General features: G+C 33.9%; 1 protein-coding gene across 15 annotated transcripts in view; it reads left to right on the top strand.

Annotated features, from left to right (window-relative positions):
• Positions 1-16,152, top strand: part of OSBPL8 (oxysterol binding protein like 8) — a 273,463-nt gene extending 257,311 nt beyond the window's left edge. For all 15 annotated transcript variants that reach the window (XM_058308448.2, XM_071218964.1, XM_071218962.1 and 12 more), the window contains 5 exons: positions 5,724-5,909; positions 6,220-6,307; positions 8,299-8,404; positions 11,665-11,767; positions 13,948-16,152. In XM_058308448.2, the coding sequence (XP_058164431.1) occupies positions 5,724-5,909; positions 6,220-6,307; positions 8,299-8,404; positions 11,665-11,767; positions 13,948-14,080 (616 nt within the window). In that variant the 3' untranslated portion in view covers positions 14,081-16,152. The remainder of the gene's footprint in view (positions 1-5,723; positions 5,910-6,219; positions 6,308-8,298; positions 8,405-11,664; positions 11,768-13,947) is intronic.
• Positions 16,153-18,298: the final 2,146 nt, after the last annotated feature.

The raw sequence follows: 18,298 nt of genomic DNA, 5'->3' as shown, positions 1-18,298 counted from the left end.
CTGAGCCTCCTCTTGACATAGAGGTGCAATGGACACAACCAATCCAATGTCCACATAGAAGAGGTGGCATTGGATTGGGAAAAGTGGACATGGTGGACGATGGGTATGGGGAAAAGCAGGAAGAGATGAGAGGTGGAGGCGTCTTTGGGACATGGAGCTGCCCTGGATGGTGCTTCAGAGGTAATCACCGGACATTGTAAATCCTCACAGGGCCCACTGGATGGAATGGAGGAGAGTATGGGCCATGATGTGAACCATTGTCTATGAGGTGCAGAGGTGCCCAAAGATGTACTTACCAAATCCAATGGATGTGTCATGATGATGGGAACGAGTGTTCTTGGGGGGGGAGAGGGGGGGTGGGGGGGTGGGGTTGAATGGGACCTCACATATATATTTTTAATGTAATATTATTACAAAGTCAATAAAAAAATAAAAAAATTAAAAAAAAAAAAGAATTCCCTTGTGTACAGGAAATCATTAGCCCCTTCTACTCACTATGAAATATAGTTTTTCCTGCCTCAGGGTGTTCTGTTGTTATGTCTTAAAGCCAGGAATCCTTTGCTGCAAGAAACTCTGACTTGTTTCTTACACTTTGAGCTATCTGCAAGATGCTACTACCTGCAGGGCAAAGATGGAAGGGTGAGCCAGAAAGAGGTTTCCTGGTTCAGGCTTTTAGGCTGCCACCCAATAGATTGACACCAACACATGGGCACTGCAGTATGCACATAGGTTTACTCTGTTGTCTCTGGAATACGGCCACTGTATTAGTCAGCCAAAGGGCTGCTAATGCAAAATACTAGAAATCTGTGGGGTTTTATAAAGGGTAATTACTTGGGGCAGAAGATTACACTTACCAGGCCATGAAGCATAAGTTACTTCCCTCACCAAAGTCTTGCCACATATTGAAGCAAGATGGCTGCCAACATCTGCGAGGTTCCAGACTTCCTCTTCCTCTTAAGGCTTTGTGGTCCCACAGCTTCTTCCAATATCAGCTATAGCCTGGAAATATGCCTCGTGTCTCTCTCAGGGCTCTGCTGCTCTGGTCTCTCTACAAGGTCAACTATAGACTATCAGGTTCTCTCTCTTCCCAGGTCCTCTGCCATGCCTATGGAGCTGTCTCTACTTCTATGTTCTTCTCCTGTGTTTACTTCCTGGGGCTCCAGCACTAAAACTCTGACCTCCCTCCTCTGCACTATGGTTTTTCTGTGAGTCCCCACCCACCAATATCCTACTGATGTGGCCCAATCAAAGCCTTAATCGTTATTTAATCATGTAAAAGTGAAACCTCAGACAGACCCGTTTACAAACATAATCCAATATCTATTTTTGGAATTCATAAACAGTATCAAACTGCTACGGCCAGGAACCCACAGTGGGAGCACAGGCTGGTTCTATACCTTGCCAGGGTGGGAGTAGGGAAGGGAAAAGCAGAGCACCTGAGCTTTTCCTACCATTTTTCAAAGCTACTATTTTCTTGACTTCCATTCTCACCCCATTGTTGCAACCTTTTAACTATTTTCCAGAGTTCTGAGGAAGATGGCTCTGCCAGCTTTTGCTAGTGGTTTAAGCATTCTGTGAGGCAACAGCACCCCAGCTTTTTACTGCCAACTTGATCAACCAGAACTTCCTCTTTTATTACATTTTATTTCAGCAAAGTAGTGTGTCATTTGTGGGATATAGCAGGATACTGTTTTCACATGTGAATGTTAAATGTAATACAAATCATTCTGCTTTTCTGCAGCTCACACTAAATCTTCCCCATTTTTCTTTTCTCATCTGTTCCAGTACCTATTTTAAAAAAACAAAACAAAACAAAAAAGAACTATCTGCACACAATTTTAGGACTAATTAGTAATCCTTGATTTCTACTTGGCAGCTATTTCTAAACTGGTTTATGCATGTGGGACTCTAGGTGGAGGGTATGGTATTGAATCTCCTTTTTGTTTTGTTCTTTAAAATACCAGTTGTGATGGCTTTTAAAGGTCTTAATTTAGTTGGGTAATAGTTAAGGCCATAATTTCTGTTTTTATAGTAATTAAGTTCTTGCTGGATGAAACATACTATTGAACAAAAAATATCATATGCTCATTGCCTACTTTTATTCTTATATGTCTTTGTGTTAGGAAAAATGTGGCTTCTATGTAAAAGACACTATGCTAGGGACTTTATACACATTTTGCAGATTAATCCTCACCACATCTATATCCTCCCATATGGACATCATTCTCTCTCATGGCATTCAGTCTATGTGTACTTCACCCTTCATTCAAACTTGAGGTTGACAAAGATGGAAGAATATGTGTGTACCAGTTCTAAAAATTCTCTTTCAACCCTAAACTCATGATGCTTTCCATCCAGAGCGAAGCTTTGCAAAGCCACACAACAATTTTTGAGGCATGGGGGTAATTCAGCATATTTTTAAAGATAAGAAAACAAGGTTAAGTAACTTTAATTTGATTGAAAGTGTCAGATCCAGGATTCAACCCAAGTCTGTCTAATTCCAAAGCCTTTGTTCTTTTAATCTCAGCATGCTGTCTTCTAAATAGGTGAGATAGATATTATACTATTTTTTAAACTTGAAGTTAAAGCTAAACTTTAGTATGGAATGTCATTTTACCCCAGAGGCATTTTCTGTTAAATCAGTGGTTCTCAAAACTGGCTACACATTAAAATTATCTGGAAAGCATTTTAAAAGTATCGGAGATTGTGATTTTAAAAGTTTTCTATAATACCTGTATCCAGGGTTGAGAGGCACTGCCTTACACTAATGGATCTTCATGATGCCCATGGATCGCAAACCTTGGTGTGCACTAGAATCATTGAGGGGACTTGTTGAAAATATAAACCCTTGACCTCTATCTTCATCTAGGCTCCACTGCCTATGTTTAAGAGCTCATGTAATGAATTTTTCTTGCCAAGAAAAAACATTTAGTCTCCACTTAAGAATAGTTACCTCTCTACACAAGGCACCAAACCAATTTTTTTAATCAATTTTATTGATACATATTAATAAAGCATACAGTTTATCCAAAGTGTATAATCAGTGGTATTTGGTTTAATCATGTAGTTGTGCATTCATACTTCAATCACTATTAAAGCATTTTTATTATTTTAGTAATAAACAAAAACAAACAAGAAAATTCCTCACCTTTCAATCTGTTTCCTCTGATGTCCGTAACTGCTATTTCTGGCTGTTCTCGCACAATTATTTGTTTATTAAGCAGTTGTATTGAGATATATCTATATACCATATGATCTATCCAAAGTATATAATCAAAGGCTTTTAGTATAATCACAATGTTGTACATTCATCATCTCAAAAATTTTAGAAGAATTTCATTGCTTCAAAAAGAAAGACTCCATATCCCTTAGCATTCCTTTCTTAGCCCTATAGAACTACTCATCTAATTCCATCTTTATAAATTGATTTATATTTATATTTTATATAAAAGGAATCATATAATACGTAGTATTCTGTCTCTGGTCTCCTTCACTTAGTATAATGGGTTTTCTTGGTCTGATATTAACATTTTGTAGTGTTAACCTACATTTGTTCAGCTTCAAAGAAAAACCATCTTATATATGCAATTTTACCCATATTCATATATCACATAATATATTCAGTTCATAAAAGGGCAGTCATACAGTATTTGTCTTTTTGTGTCTAGTTTGCTTTACTCAATATAACATACTCCAGGTTCATCCATGTTTTCATGTTTCATGACTTCTTTCTTCTTACTGCTGCATAATATTCCATCATGTATATATTATACAATTTGTTTATCCACTCATCAGTTGATGGATACCTGGGTTGTTTCCAGCTTTTGGCTATCATGAATCACACTGCTATGAACATCAGTGTACAGATATCTATTCATGTCACTGTTCTCAGTACTTCTTGGTATATACCTGCCAATGGTATTGCTAAGTCCCATGGCATATATATATATATATTTAACTTCCTTAGGAACTGGCAAACAGTCTTCCACAGTGGCTCTACTATTCTACATTCTCACCAACAGTGAGTAAACATTCCTATCTCTCCACATCTTCTCCAACATTTACAGGTTTCCAGCTTTTTAATAGCAGCCAGTCTATTAGGTGTGAAATGATATCTCATTTTAGCTTTGATTTGCATTTCCCTAATCGCTAGTGATATTGAACAGTTTTTCACGTGTTGCTTCATCATTTGTATTTCTTCCTTGGATACTTGTCTTTCCAAGTCTTTTGCCCATTTTTTAATCAGATTGTTTATCTTTTTATTGTTTAGTTATATGATCGATCTCCCTATATATCATGGATATTAAATTCTTACCAGATATGTGATTGCCAAATATTTTCTCCCATTGAGTCAGCTGCCTTTTCACCTTTTGACAAAGTCCTTTGAGGTGTAAAAGTGTTGACTTTTCAGGAGGCCCCATTTACCTATTTTTTTCTGTTGTTGCTCATGCTTTGAGTATAAGGTTTATGAAACTACTGCCTATGACAAGATCTTGAAGATGTTTACTACATGTTCTTACAGGAGTTTTATGGTTGCTATTTTTATATTTAGATCGTTGATCCATTTTGAGTTAATTTTTGTTTCAGGTGTGAGATAGGGGTCTTCTTTCTTTTGGATATGGCTATCCAGTTCTACCAGCACCATTTGTTGAATAGACTGTTCTGGCCCAGCTGGGTGGACTTAACAGCCTTGTCAAAACTCACTTGACTGTAGATGTGAGGGTTAATTTCTGAGCTCTCAGTTTGGTTTCAGTGGTCAGTCTCTCTGTCCTTATGCAAGTACCATGCTGTGTTTATTACTGTAACTAAGTAATATGCTTTAAAGCCAGGAAGTGAGAGTCTTCCAACTTTGTTCTTTTTTAGGACATTTTTGGTATCTGGGGCTCCTTACCCTTCCAAATAAATCTGTTTATTGGCTTTTCAAGTTCTGCAAAAAAGGCTGTTGGAATTTTTATTGGAATTGCATTGAATCTGTAAATTAGTTTGGGTAGAACTGACATCTTAATGATACTTAGTCTTCCAATCCATGAACACAGAATGTCCTTCCATTTATATAGATCTTCTTCAGTTTCTTTTAGCAATGTTTTGTAGTTTTCTGAATACAGGTCCTTTATGTCCTTGGTTAAGTTTATTCCTAAATATTTTATTATTTTAGGCACTATTATAAATGGAATTTTTTTCTGATTTCCTCCTCAGAATGCACATCAGTAGTGTATAGAAATGCTATTGATTTTTGCATATTAATCTTGTGTCCTGCCACTTTCCTGAACCTCATCTATTAATTCTAGTAGCTTTGTTGTGGGTTTTTCAGGATTTTCGAGGTAGAAGATCATGTCATCAGCAAATAGGGAAAGTTTTACTTCTTCCTTTCCAATTGGATGCCTTTTATTTCTTTGTCTAACTTTCAGTCTTTCACCATTGAGTACAATGCTAGCAGTAGGTTTTTCATATATGCACTTTACCATCTTGAGAAAGTTTCCTTCTATTCCTATCTTTTGGAGTGTTTTTATCAAGAAAGGGTGCTGTATTTTATCAAATACCATTTCTGTATTAGTTGAGAGGATTATGTGATATCTTGGCTTATTCCTAAACATCTGAGCATAAGCTTTGTTAAAGCCAGAAACCCATTTGAGCATCATTTTCTCTCAAGGGGATTCAAGCCTATTCTATATAGATTTGATTCTCTATTGCTTTTTTGAATACTACTTTTGTACATATATTAGACTCTGGCAGCGGGTGACTCGAGCCATAAATGCCAAAGACCAAACAGAAGCAACTCAAGAGAAATATGTTTTAGAAGAAGCTCAAAGACAAGCTGCCAGAGATCGAAAAACAAAAAATGAAGAGTGGGCTTGCAAATTATTTGAACTTGATCTGCTTACAGGAGAATGGCATTACAAGTTTGCAGAGTAAGTAATTAAAAAGCTATATTAGCAGTTTGTTTACCTTTCTAAAATTGTCATTGTTAACAGTAAATTTTTATTAAGCCATATATAGTCATGTGAGATTTTTAAACTTGATATTCCATTCATTATAATACTTGATAGTATTAGCCTATAAAATAAACTGAGAATCAGATTAGATTTGGGCAAATCTTAATCGTATAACTATGTTTATAATTATTAATAAAAACCTAATCATACAGTGGAAAGTTCTTTAAAAGTTTTTGAGTTCTATTTTTAGTTATTAAACTAATGATATTCTTTTTCATTTATGTAGTACCCGACCATGGGACCCACTTAATGATATGATACAGTTTGAAAAAGATGCTGTTATCCAGACCAAAGTGAAACATCGCACTCCAATGGTATGTGATTAAAAAGTAACAGGTCCACTAGGCAAAAAAAATATTTATTATATCTGGCAGCCAACACTTTAAAATTTGCTTTCAAATTCTGAAATTTTCTTTTTCCCATTAACAGCTCTTCCTAAAGGAAGAATTTACTGATCATAATAAATCTTTGTATATATCTAGTGTATTGCTCACTCCCTTTCTCAACTTAAATAAAGTCACCAATCTTTTTCAATCTCCAATTTGAACCTACTCTATACAGTACCTATCTTATCTAGAATATGGATTTGAATTCTAAATGTTATAAAATTTGTTTCTTCAAAAATGAAGCTTGTAGGAAAGGAAAAATAACTCGAATATTTAAATTCATTTTCTCAATTTAGTAATAAGCATTCTTCTTAAGTAACTACTTACTGGATTAATCCAGTCACTAGATTTGGTTACTTAATAAATAGATTTCCTTGAGAGTCTGCTGTGTTCCAGCTGCTTAATGAATTATGAGCTAGAATTCTGTCCAAGATGCTAAATGGTGGCAAGAAATTCTCACTAGTTCTATTTCCCATTTGTACTCCGAAATGTAATACTTGTAGCAGCAGCAGCAGCAGTAGTAGTAAAAATAGCAATGATAATGGCTAATAGTTATATAGCAAATACAGAGCACTGTTCCAAGTACCTTATAACTATTCATTCTTTTAATCCTATGAGGGTCAGTACTATCATTTTGTACATTATGCAAATGTAGGAACCCAGGTGCAGACTCATTAAGTAACTTGAGTGAGATCAGGCTAGTAGAGCCAGGTATTCTGACTGCAGAACTTATCATCTTAATCAGTCTGCTATGTTGTACTAAACTGCAGCACTTCTGCCAATACCCAATTCTAGGTAACAGGTATATTCAATAATATGAATCTTGATTAATAGATAGTTTCATTTTCTTTCTCTGCCCCCCTTAATTATTTTGAGATATAGACATTCCCACCTCAAAAAAAAAAAAAAAAGTCCTATAACATATTGAGAAGACATAGCAACATGCCTGTTATGGCCCACTCAGGTTGTTGATTTTGAATCTAATTTTATCTATGTGTCATTTAACAAGTAAGAGGGCACAGTGTAGGCTGAATCTAGCCTGTCTGTCGCATATTATAGAAATATTATTTTATTTTTAAGCATATGAATAATACTTTGCAAAATTATTTCAAGGAATAAGTAATTGGGGATAATTCTGTTTGGAATAGTAAACAGGTAAGTACAAAGTTAAAGACATATGACCCTAGCTTCTTTTTTTTCTAGGCATGTACATTACTTCCCATTTCTAATTCTAGTTTCTTTTTTTTAAGCATTTAGGTTTTTAAATTTAGGACTGATTACTAGAATTGTAAACCTATTAATCGATTAGAGAATAAATTAGGATTTAGGACTAGTTTATGGTTTGACATACTTTCATATCTTGTGCATGTACTTTAAAAGGCTTTCAATAAGTTTAAATATTCTTCAAAGTAATAGTATCATTTCCATTTATTTTAAGATGCTTTCTACATTTTCCAGGTATTCAGTGGGAATGTTTCTACAATTGGGAACAAAATAAGGATGATGAAAAGCACTAGTATTTAACATTCTACTAGAGGCACTAGCTAGCTGATGCTATTATAAAAATGGGGAGATATAGATATTTATTATGAGTACATAAAGAGACTAATAGCAGTAGTTACCTATTTAGTAGAGGAGAGGTTTAATGGATAGGGAGGGAAATTTAACATTATATACATTTTTATACCTTTTGATGTTTGTGCCAAATTAATGTTTCCTATTAAAATTAAATAAAATAATTTGTATAAGTGTAGCACATCTTATTTTTTTAAGTTTTATATTATTTCTTCTTTGTTTTTATTTCTGAATATAGTGTCCATAAACAGACAGTTTGACTGTTGTTCAACAGTGATCTTTAATTACAAAATTTAGTGTGAACTCAAATAATGTACCTGTGTATATGGTTTTTTTTTTTCCAGGTTAGTGTCCCAAAAATGAAACATAAACCAACCAGGCAACAGAAGAAAGTGGTAAAAGGCTATTCCTCCCCAGAACCTGATGTCCAGGACTCATCTGGAAGTGAAGGTAAAAATATTTAATTCAAATTATTCTCTTAAGAGTCTGATTTTTTTAAAAAGGATATTATTATACTATATTTGATATGAGTATGGTTTTTCATAGCAATTCAAGAAGATAAGAGTTTTGGTGCATGAAGGGAGGTTGCAAAAGCTATTTTAAATTATAGATAAGTTTCAAGAATTTGGTTTTACCGGTTTATCAGGGGGGTAGGGTGGGGAGGGTGGGTTGAACTGTCCATGTAATTGGGGGGAGGGTTGGGGAAGGAGCAGGTAAACACCAGGGATTGATGGGTACCTGGTTAAAACTACAATGTTGGGAGTACTGTTTTGACAATAAGGCAAGTGAGGGTTACTGGTTTAGGGTGTTGGAAGGGAGGAGCATTCGGAAGAGGGTGCACCTTGGGCAGGCTTCTAGGGAGTGTGTGAGTGCTTATCTTGCCATAGTGTTATATAAGTGGGTGGAGGCCCACATAATGGCAAGGTGGTGGACTCCCATCTTGGAGACCCACTATGTTCTCAAATAGTGGGGCAGGAGTCTCTCAAGAGACTTAAATCATCGGACTGTCCATATGCCAGCTGGGCCCTGAATCTCAACAGAGTTATAACACCTACTCTCCAGTTCATTGGTCTCACCCAGGACAACTAACAAGGAGGTAAGGATGGACAACTACCACACCAAGGAACCAAGAGAGTCTACAACTGCACACAAGAGAATCCCATCCATCAGCCCTATGGGATTGCAGCCACCTCTCAATTAGAGGTGGAGTGCACATCACCATCCTAGAATCCTCGGGACTGGGGAATGAACTATGGACTAAAGTAGACATACTTACTGGTGTTCTACTATAGACTTATTGTGATTCTAGTTATGGAAGAAATTATATCATTGATCTGACAGCAGTGACCACTGGAGGTTCGGAGGACAGGGAGAGGAAGTAATAGATGTAATATAGGGGCATTTTCAGGACTTGGGAATTGTCCTGAATGACATTGCAATGACAGATACAGGCCATTGTATATCTTGCCATAACTTACAGAATTGGGTGGGAGAGAGCATAAACTACAATGTAAACTTTATTCCATGCTAAGTGGCAATGCTCCAAAATATGTTCATCAATTGCAATGAATGTACCACACTAATGAATGATGTTATTAATGTGGGAAAATGTGGGAGGAGTGGGGAGCAGGGAATATGGGAATCTCCTATATTTTTTATGTAACATTTATGTAATCTAAGTATCTTTTAAAAATTAAAAAAAATAAATAAAAAGAGACCTGGGGAAGAAGAAGAAGAAGAAAAGAACAGGCCATAAAGTAAAGGCATTGGAAATGAGAAAGGGGAGTCTTGCAAATCAAGAATCACACAGTAGCTCTTATGCCTTGTTAACTTTTGAAAAATTTTTGATGGTTACCTAGATTCAATTCAGAAAGCATTTTTTTGAGCGTTTTGCTCAGCTCTATGCTTTAAAAAAAGTTATTCATTCCCAAAATGAATTATTTTGGTGTTTAGAAGTTACAGACAAGTAAAAATATAACAGTATCAAAATTATGTACTACTAGATTAACTACTATGCCATTCTTGTGCAAATCAGATAAGGTGTAAATGGTCTTGAACTACATTGAGATATTATCAAGAAATGATTAAGGTAATGTCTTAGACATTATGAGAAAATAAAAGAACTTTAAGCCATAGTCTCTACTGAGTTTACACTAAACCGGGGACCTCCATTTTTACCTACAGAGATAACACCAGAGGTGAATAAATAAAAATGCCATGAAATTAGTAGATGACAAATTGTAGAAAGTTTAAAGGAGAGAGAGTTCAATTCAGTTTGAAGTGTTCAGGGAAGGTTCTTAGAGGATTTCTGATGAATTATTAGAATTTCTGATATATTACAACATTAGAGACTTGAGGGGATGAGGAGAGGATAATATGGAGTTTGAAGAGAAGAGGAATAAAATGAATAAAAGGTTTAAATATAGGGAGTCACGTGGGACCAGTATGCTAGAAGGAGCATTAATTACAGTGTCACATATTATATATAACCCACATATATGTTATATAATATTAATGTAATATTTCATGTATTTCCTATTTTATAGAAAAGGAAACTGAGACACAGACAGGTTAACCTCTCCAAGATCATGTATCTCATAAGGAGGTATATATATGAGTTATATATGCAGATATTTTGACTCCTTAATTAACTCTTATCCACTCTACTATACTCTAGTACTATAGTACCTGTAATGTATTAGCTGACATTTATTTAGCACTTAATAATGTGACAGACTGCATTTTAAATACACCTTACAACAACCATGTGAAGTTTTAGTATTATTATTCCTATTTAACAAATGAGAAAACTGAGGCTGGGAGAGAAGCTAAGTAAGATCTGAACAAAAATCTGAGAAGGGATTTGAAAAAATCAGTATAGCTTGCTGGGTGGCAATAAAAATTTAGAGTGGCAGTATCAAAACTGACTATAAGATTTAAAGTTTGAGTGACTAGGGGAATAAAGATAATTTTGAAAATTAATAAAAAATTGAATAGGGAGCTCAAAAAGCTGGCTTCAGGTAAGTGGATGTGGCTCAAACAGGCACCTGCCTACCACATAGAAGGTCCTGGGTTCAGTTCCTGGTGCCTCCTAAAGAGAAGATGAACAAGACAGTGAGCTGATGCTATGGGCTGGCATGGCAAGTTGATGCAACAAGGAGACACAACAAGGAAATACAACAAGAGATCCAACCAGCATGGAGTGGCTATGGATCAAGGGACTTGGTGCCTTCCTCCCATGTGTGAGGTCCTGGGTTCGGTTCCCAGTGCCTCCTAAAAAGGAAGACAAGCAGATAGCAAGTACAGATGGTGGTGGTAGGGGGGAGGAGGATAAATAAAATAAATCTATAAAAAAAAAAGCTGACTTCATATGTGGGCAAATGGGCAAGAAACAGAAGAGAAACACCTTTTATGAACTAATATAACATTATTAAATGAATTATTGCTTTTAGTGAAAAAATCAGAACTGATGCCATCCAAAATTTAATTTGTGGTTACTATAAATATATTTGTAGTGTTCTTGTTTTGAAATGATACTTTGAAATGTCAAAAATGCAGAGTATTAATATTTTTGTGCTCATCTCTAATCCATAAAAATAATATACAGGAAAATTTTTATGACATAGGAATCATTACATTGAAATGCAGATTGTGTTTATGATTAAGTATGTTTCATTATTCATCAACTTTATTTTAAATGTCTTTTTAAGCTCAATCAGTGAAACCAAGTACAAGAAGAAAGAAAGGGATAGAACTGGGAGATATCCAAAATTCCATCGAATCTATAAAACAAACACAGGAAGAAATTAAAAGGTAATATATACTAACAGTGATAATATTCATTTGAGTCTAGAGGAGTAGTGAAGAATCCTGTTAATGTAAGAAATTGTATTAGTCAGGATTCTCTAGGGAAACAATCACAGGAGATATCTGTAAATAGAATGAGATTTTATAAAATTCTCTCACATGACCATGGGGGTGCACAAGTCCAGACAGGTTGCAAAACCAGGGACTCCGATAAAAGACCTTTATGAGTACCTAAAAGACTTTAACTATCCAAAGACAATCTGGGGAATTCTCTCAATTCTGAAATCACTTCCACTTTTAAGGCATTCAACTGATTGGATAAAACAGTAGTCACTTTGTTGCTGACAGCAGTCTCCCTGGTTGATTGTAGATGTAATCAGCCATCTATGCAGTAAACTCATTGATGACTAAAGTCCATAAATGTCCTTGTATTACAGTTAGCCCAGTGCCTGCTTGACCAAACAACTGGGCATAATTACCTGGTCACTTGACACATTAGCCTACTCATCACAGAAATCATTTGCAAACTTTACATTTCTATAACATTGCTAAGCTAATAGAACCTTGGTTGTATTACTTGATAACTCAAACAATTTCTAAAATACTGGGGGGAAAGGGAGCTTTTATTTTATTAATCCTGTATTTACTGAGCAATGGTATCTGTGAGGATAGAATTAGATTTTCTTTATTTTATAAAGATATATAAGATAGGTAAGATAAAGAGCATGCTAGGAATGTAACCAGGTTGGTGTGGATGTGGGGTTGTTTCCAAGAAGGTTAACAAAGGCTTCTTAAGTCCCCTTTGTTCATGGCTAATATTTAACTGGGATTCACCAGTTGTTGAAATATTGAAATAATTCCATAATGATGAATAAATAGCCACTGCCCTGAAACATGATTGTTCCTCTTGGCAGTGCCAGAGGAACACACCTCCCCATATGTTTTGGAGGACTGAAAATATTTTTTTTTTTCTCTTGTAGAGGCCTTATGGCTTATATTTAGGTGCTGTTTTCATTTTCAGCCCCTCTCCTGTCATTCCCCTGCACCCATCCCAAGCTCTCTGGTATTATAAAACTCCTCACATCTCCCAGGAATTGTACTGTGCTGTCTCTCATCTCGGGACCTTTGCCCACACTTAATACATTTCTTAGAGCAGAGGTTCTTAACCTTTTTTTTCCACAGACACCTGTGCCAGTCAGGTGAAAACAACAAACCCCTTAGTAAGTCCACACTATGCTGTGTATTATTTAATAAACATATCACACCCACACCAACACTTCCCCACAAGAGTAATGTTTTTTTGAATTTCAGTTCAAGCTAATGGACCCTAGTTAAGAATCCCTGTCTTAGAGTGACATTTCTCCCACATTGCCCATTAAGGAAATCCCTATTTGTCCTTCAGATTTTTTCCCATTACTTGACCATGCCCTGTAGAGTTAACTTTCTTCAGTCAATTTGCTTAGCTCCCTATAAACACTACTCTTGTGTGTGTCTTATCTACCCCACTGGACTATGGAGTTGCTTTAGAGAAAAGATCATGTCTTGTACGTCTTGGTATTATAGCCCTTTACAAAATAGGCTCAAGAAATGTTTCCTAATTTAATTATATTTTTTAAATTAATATCAGAAGTCCGAAAAAGTCTTCACTAATCAGCTCCATTTAGCCAGAAGTATTTAGATTGGCATGAGGTAATATAAACTCATTTCATGACTAAAATAACATTTTATTTCTTGTTTGTATATGAAATGTCAGTATAGCATTCTTCAAGTTAGGGAGTCATGAAATTTGTTGTATTCTTTTTTCGTGAGGAGTTTAGGATTCTTCTCCATCCATATCTCCCTCAAGTAAAGATAAAAGAGCCTTAGTAAGCCAACTAAGAAGAAAATTTTGGGTATCTTAAAACCATTTTTATAATAGATATGATCTATTTCTTCATCATCAAACTTTAGTAATTAGATTGGATACATATCATTGAGTAATATGCTTGCTGCAATGTGGAATTACAGATTTAGACAGTACCTAACAATAGTTTCACATAACATAATCAATTCTCTATTAAATAGTAGTAATTGATTGAACTAGTTGCTTTAGGTACTTAAGTGCTATGACTGTATAATATCAAACTATGAATTCTGTGCTAATATTTTTGACAAATTGTTATAAAATTTGTTGCTTATTTTTGTAGAAATATTATGGCTCTTCGAAATCATTTAGTTTCAAGCACGCCTGCCACGGATTATTTTCTACAACAAAAAGACTACTTCATCATTTTTCTCCTGATATTGCTTCAAGTAATAATAAACTTCATGTTTAAGTAGAAGTTCTTTACTGTTGAATCAATGAACTGGAATGATCACATTTGGCCTGGGACCAATGTTCAAGTTGGTTTGAACATTATTAAAACATCATAATATTTCTAAAAAGCCTGAGAAATTTAGAGGTGTTGACCTTTCATACCTTTTATTCTTAATCTGAAACAAGAGTTGTCCTATTTGGTTATTTAAAGTGAGCTATATGTTAAGTGCCAGAACATTTCTAGCTTATGAGACTGTGTCTACATGTGAGTATAATCAGTCCACATGTATTCACAATTGTCTCTTATGTACTCTTACTTGACAGTAGTCTTTGTATACCATAGGATGTTCTGAGATTTATCATTAAACCTTGTTCATAAAAAGATGCTACCAATCTTATAAACATATGTATAATAATCTCTTTTCTTTATAAAACAGGCACACAACTTTTATCAATAAGGAATTATAGAATGGGAAATGGTAGAATAATATATTATAAACAATTAAATGCACTGTACTGTTGAAAAGAAAATCATTTCCAAAGCACCGGCTAACTTGTGTTCTTAGATACTATAAGAAAAGAAGTGTGAATGGTCAAAATTGATACACTGAGTAAGACAGGTGGCAAATTATTTTTTAAAAAGTTTACACAAGATTTTTTTGAACCCCTAGAATTTAATATTTATACACAGGTATATATGTATGTATGTGTATATTACTATCAAAACTGGTATGCAGCTACTTGGATTTATTGATTATAGCTTTCTTATGATAGCTAAATGATATCACCTTTAGCACTTGCTTAAAAAAGTGTACTCAAATTGACTGCTGTCCTTTTTATCTTATTTTTGTTTTTCTAAGTTAGCTGGTCCATACATAGGCCAAATTCTAGAGATATTTATAAGGCACATATGAAATACTGATAATTCATGATTTCTCATTATGAACAGTTTAATTTTCATTTAGACCTTAGTGTGTTCAATTGATAAGTAGAATAGAAAAAATTATAACCAATATTTTACTTCAAAAGCCAAAAAGAAAGGCCATATGAAAGGACATTTATTTTGTGTGTTGGCATTTATGTATACATTGTAACTGGTTTCTTTAAATGTGCAATATGTTAAGCATATAAGAACAACATCAAGTTCTGAAGTTTAATTCTTTATTTTTCCCCTCTATTCTTAGTAACTTCATTCTGTGGCAGAACCGCAGGGTTTTTTCCAAGATTCCTTTTGTTCAGGCTCAGGCAAATTTTTTCCAAGTTTTTTTTTTCTCCAGTCTTTAACATTTTGACTATGCTTTTATATAAATTTTTAATAGTTAATTCTCACAAGCAATTTTTGCAAACATTGCTAAGCTTAGGAACATGCTGTCCAAAAATATATCTTATAACCCTGAGAGTACAGATTTTTTTTTCTTCTTTAGAGTATAGATTTTGAAGTGATTATCAATGAAGATTAGATAGAGAATATTTACTTGATCAGATTTGTCTTTCACAAAGAAAAGACTGTGAGACACTACTAAAAATTTCAGTCCACTGTTCATACCATGATAAATATAAAATCAAGAGATGATTGCTAAATTATGAAAATTAACAATAGTAAAAAGAGCCTGCTTTTTTTTTCCTAACCAATATAGCTATCTTAAGTATACAGTTTATGTGGTCCTTAGGTTTCTCTGAAGAGACATTTCCCATGTATTGTTGACAAACAATCGCATATGTACATGTGAAAATATTTTTTAAGTTGATTAAAGCATAAGTAGGCTATTCCTATATCCAGTATTTTCATGAATACGCTAGAATGGGTAGGTTTTAAGGTCGCATTTCCTACTTGTCAGTAAAATTTTTGTACTTACATTCTGTTACCAATATTATGTTAAACTGCATATTCACTGATATATGATATTTTGTAAATATTGTACAACTAGGTCTTTTTTATGGCTTAAATTAATAATAATTTATCTATATTATCTATAACTTGATTGGCTGATTACAAAAGCTCATTTCATCATTAAACCCTGAAAAATGTTTTTGTTGGTGACCTGCTTTGGGGCTTTGATATTATCCAAATATATGTGATTTTCATTGGTCCAAATAGTGTTTTATTTGTATGGTTATTTCCTAAAACTGGAAGGTTGTTGTTTTCTTTATTTTGTATTTTCATTTTAGAGTATTTGTTCTTAGCCGAGGAGTCAACAACTATTTCCTAAGAAAGAGCAAGGTTTATTCATGACTGTTTCTTATGCTCTAAAGCACATATCTAATAGTCCTTTATGCTTTTAGTTGTATGAGTTCCTTTCTGTGAATTGAACACAAAACTCAGGAATTGGTGGCTTAGTTTTAGATCAATACTTATACTAGGCTTAGTGTGTGGATCTTTTAAAACACATAATTAACTTTGTATTTAGTAATAATATGTAATTGTCTTTGAATGTTCTTTACCTGAGGTTAATTTTCCTTCACATATGGATTCATAAAAAAATTGTGAGTTTTACACTTCCCAGTTGTCTGAGAGCCTCACGATGGTTTCTAAGATTTAAGACTTTATAACCAGTTTTTTTCATTTGATCAAAAATTAGATAAGTAATAATTATTGATAGGTACATTTTCTGTTTATTAAATGTACTATGCCAGTTATTCACCATTTAGTGAGATGTAGCTGATCCAAGAAAAGACAATAAATAGGGCATGTGAAATGTTAAGGAATTTTCAGCAATAGATATTTTTCTTGTATTTTGTTACTACTTTTTTGTATTACTTACAAAGGTACACTAATTTTTGTCACAACTCAGTTGGCAACTGCATTCCATTGAAAAGTTGGCCTTGTAAAATATAACCCTCATTTAGTATTCATGCTTTTGTGCCTTTAAGAAAATCTTTCATCATTTTTGTGTTACAGAAGTATAATAGATTCAAAGTGTTTATAAGCTTGTCATGAAAGGGTCATTTCTCTGTGTCACTTTCCTTTTGTATGGCTATAGTATATTTAAATAATAATGCTGTACTTTTATAAGAGTTTGTCTATTTACCTATTTCAAATATATTTTTCACTCTCAGACATCACTGAAATAGACTTGCAAATTAATCTGAGTATTGTTAACAGTGCCTTTTCGATGGAATTCACACTGTTTTGGGTGTCAACTTGTGCCATATACATACAAAGATTTTGTGGGAGGCAGTTTTAACTTCTTGAAGAATATCTTAGTCAAATATTTAAGAAAACAAATGTATGAAATTCCATTTTATCCAGTGTTTAGCATTTATAGTAAGCATGAGTATATATTTTTTGGTTTTTATTTGATGTACAGTGATGATGGCATTATTGATGAGCCATAATACCTTGATACCACAAATTATTTTGAATTATGCTAAATGTACAGAAATAAAATATTAAACTTAACATTTTACCAGATTTTCCATTCCAAACCAATAGGGAAAAATCCCACAGAAATCAGTAAGTTTACATTTCAACTTCTATCTTATTTGACTAAATTGAAAAAGAGATTCTTTAAAATGTACAACCTGCCACTATTTTGTAATTTGGTTTCATTTTGTTCTTGTAGTGAGTTTAGCATATTTAATTTACTTTTCTTTGCTCTTAACATATTGTTTGTTTTTGTTACAGTTTTTAATTGAAGATGGACTGTTAAAATTGTATAGGACCAGTGTCTCATTAATATGATTAACATATTTAGAAGAGCCACACAAACCCATGACAAAATGAATGTGAATATACTTTCTAAAATATTTAGAAAATTTTCTTTTTTCATTTATCATGTAAAATTATTTTAGTATTACAATATTGAAAACTTTCATTTAAAGAAAAATGGCATGAAACATTTGAACTAATGAGCCACAGAATATCAGTTGAAAATTTTTTCACTTTTTAGCATGCTAAATGTACATCTAAGTTAAACATCTTGTTTGATGGCCATTTATAAATTCAAGTACTACTGGTCAGTTTTGTATAATAGAATAAAATATGTTATCTGCAGTGTAAGTATAGCACACTGTGAAATTCTTTTCCTTAAGGTGCCTACTATGTGTACAGATAGTCATAGGCTACTGTTTTGTAATGTATTACATTTCCAATCTGTTATTCATGATCTATTATAAATGTTTGCTGAGAGAAAAGAATTGAATTTTTTAATTATCTGTAAAATTATGCTAACTTCTACAAGTAGGCATTATAAATAAAATTTTAAAAAAGAGCAAACTGGTGAAAGGCCTTTGAATGTAGC

Source organism: Dasypus novemcinctus, chromosome 12 (genome assembly GCF_030445035.2).
Source record: "Dasypus novemcinctus isolate mDasNov1 chromosome 12, mDasNov1.1.hap2, whole genome shotgun sequence".
NCBI lineage: Eukaryota > Metazoa > Chordata > Mammalia > Cingulata > Dasypodidae > Dasypus > Dasypus novemcinctus.
Note: the sequence above shows the minus strand (reverse complement) of the source record. Positions and strands in the feature narration are given on the sequence as shown.